General features: G+C 39.7%; 2 protein-coding genes across 2 annotated transcripts in view; one reads left to right on the forward strand and one right to left on the reverse strand.

Moving 5' to 3' along the window:
* ARV1 (ARV1 homolog (S. cerevisiae)) overlaps positions 1-333 on the reverse strand; it is a 10,719-nt gene extending 10,386 nt beyond the window's left edge. The window contains exon 1 of the mRNA XM_010004236.1: positions 316-333. Within this exon, the coding sequence (XP_010002538.1) occupies positions 316-333 (18 nt within the window). The remainder of the gene's footprint in view (positions 1-315) is intronic.
* A 523-nt stretch (positions 334-856) lies between these two features.
* TTC13 (tetratricopeptide repeat domain 13) overlaps positions 857-1,604 on the forward strand; it is a 34,442-nt gene continuing 33,694 nt past the window's right edge. Inside the window, exon 1 of the mRNA XM_010004237.1 lies at positions 857-863. Within this exon, the coding sequence (XP_010002539.1) occupies positions 857-863 (7 nt within the window). The remainder of the gene's footprint in view (positions 864-1,604) is intronic.

The following is a 1,604-nucleotide window of genomic DNA, read 5'->3' on the forward strand; positions in this document are numbered from 1 at the left end:
CCCGCTCTCCTGCCTGCCCGGCGGCTGCGGGACCCGGGGTGCTCGGTAGCACCGCAGCCGCTGGTGCTGGTGTTAGCGACTTGCGCAGGGCCTGGTTAATCTTCAGCCGCCGTTCTGTGTGGTTTATCGGTGAGCCGGGTGCTCCTCTTCAGGAGTGCCGAGTGCAGGTAGCAGGTCTGGCCTTCGTCAGGGTAATAGATGGTTTCTGATAAGGCACAGTTGAAACTGTTTTTATGTGCTTAAATATCTCCTGCATCGGGATGGTGTGACTTAAGTATGTGCTGTACAACAATACCAGTCTGAATCACAACGTACGTGAAATACAGATGCCATATAGACGTTTATATGAGAATAACCAGTGACGTGTCATGACTGCTTAGCTGTCTGCAGGGTTGTTTTTCTCCCCCACTTATTTAATAAAATCTGTGCTCATATCAACAATTGCTGTGATCCCTGAGGACAACATACAGCTTGTGTAATTCACTCAAATTTATAACCTTTCTAGATCTCTTTTTCCCTGTGAGTGAAGGTGTTTGTTGTCCCAAGAACTGCAAGATTTGAAGGGTCCTTTCACCCTATAACTTGTAATGGATAGGCTATTATTATTCCTTGTCACCTTATTTAAGAATTCCTTCACTACATTTTCAGTGTTCTGCTGAAATTATTATGGAGGGACGCTGTGCCTGCACCTCTGTGGTTTGGTTTGTGAAGCAAAAATTGCTCAGTGAGTCCACGATCACCAACACAGAACAAGTAGTGTGTTAATAATACTACCATAGCACGGGAGGGTTTGGCCAATGTGAAGAACAAAGGGCAGCCCTGAAACCACTTACTAGCAATGCTGCTTCTGGAAACTATGGGTGGTGAGCCACTACTCTTATAGGACTTTCTGAGTTTAAACTTTGACCTTCTGCTTTTCACCACTCTTGCTTCTATTGTAAAACTTCTCCCAGCAGTTATCATTTATGGCTCAGCTTAGTTCCAAGTTTCTATTTACAGGGAATGATTTTAGAAGCTATTTTTACTTCTCTTTATTAGAAAACTTTCTTCTTGTCTTTTAGCACTGTACTTGTAAGAAATGGCTAGTTAATTAACTACAGCCTGTATGTAATAAAAATATAAGAATATCACTGCCTGTAAAAGTAAGTTAGAAACATACTGACCCCAGCCTTTCAAACTTAGCATTAAGCTTGTATTTGCAAATTTTAGGGAAGATGATTAAATTTGGTATTTGACGTGGAATCAAAGAGATAATAATATTTATTTGCTTGTTCTTGTTTACTCTTGAAATATTTCAAGTTAATAGAAATTTTAAGTTACAAACTTTTTAAAGCTAACAATTTTGATTGAGATAGCAGTTGAACCACCATTTAGGTGAAGTAGTGACTTCTTTAGTCTATCAGTCTGGGGGATATTGTTGATTGTTTTCTTTGTTAATTTTTTCTTGCTATTCCAGCAAGCTGGGTTTGACTTTTTACAGATTTGAATCAATCTTATACATTTTATAATGGCCTTTTATTAATGTACCTGTGAGGACCTTTGTACATGTTCAGGCAATTACAATTTGCTATTCTGTCTGATTTGTACAGTCTATACCTCCGTTG

The sequence above is a fragment of the Chaetura pelagica genome, unplaced genomic scaffold, assembly GCF_000747805.2.
Source record: "Chaetura pelagica isolate M959 unplaced genomic scaffold, ChaPel_1.0 scaffold708, whole genome shotgun sequence".
Lineage (NCBI taxonomy): Eukaryota > Metazoa > Chordata > Aves > Apodiformes > Apodidae > Chaetura > Chaetura pelagica.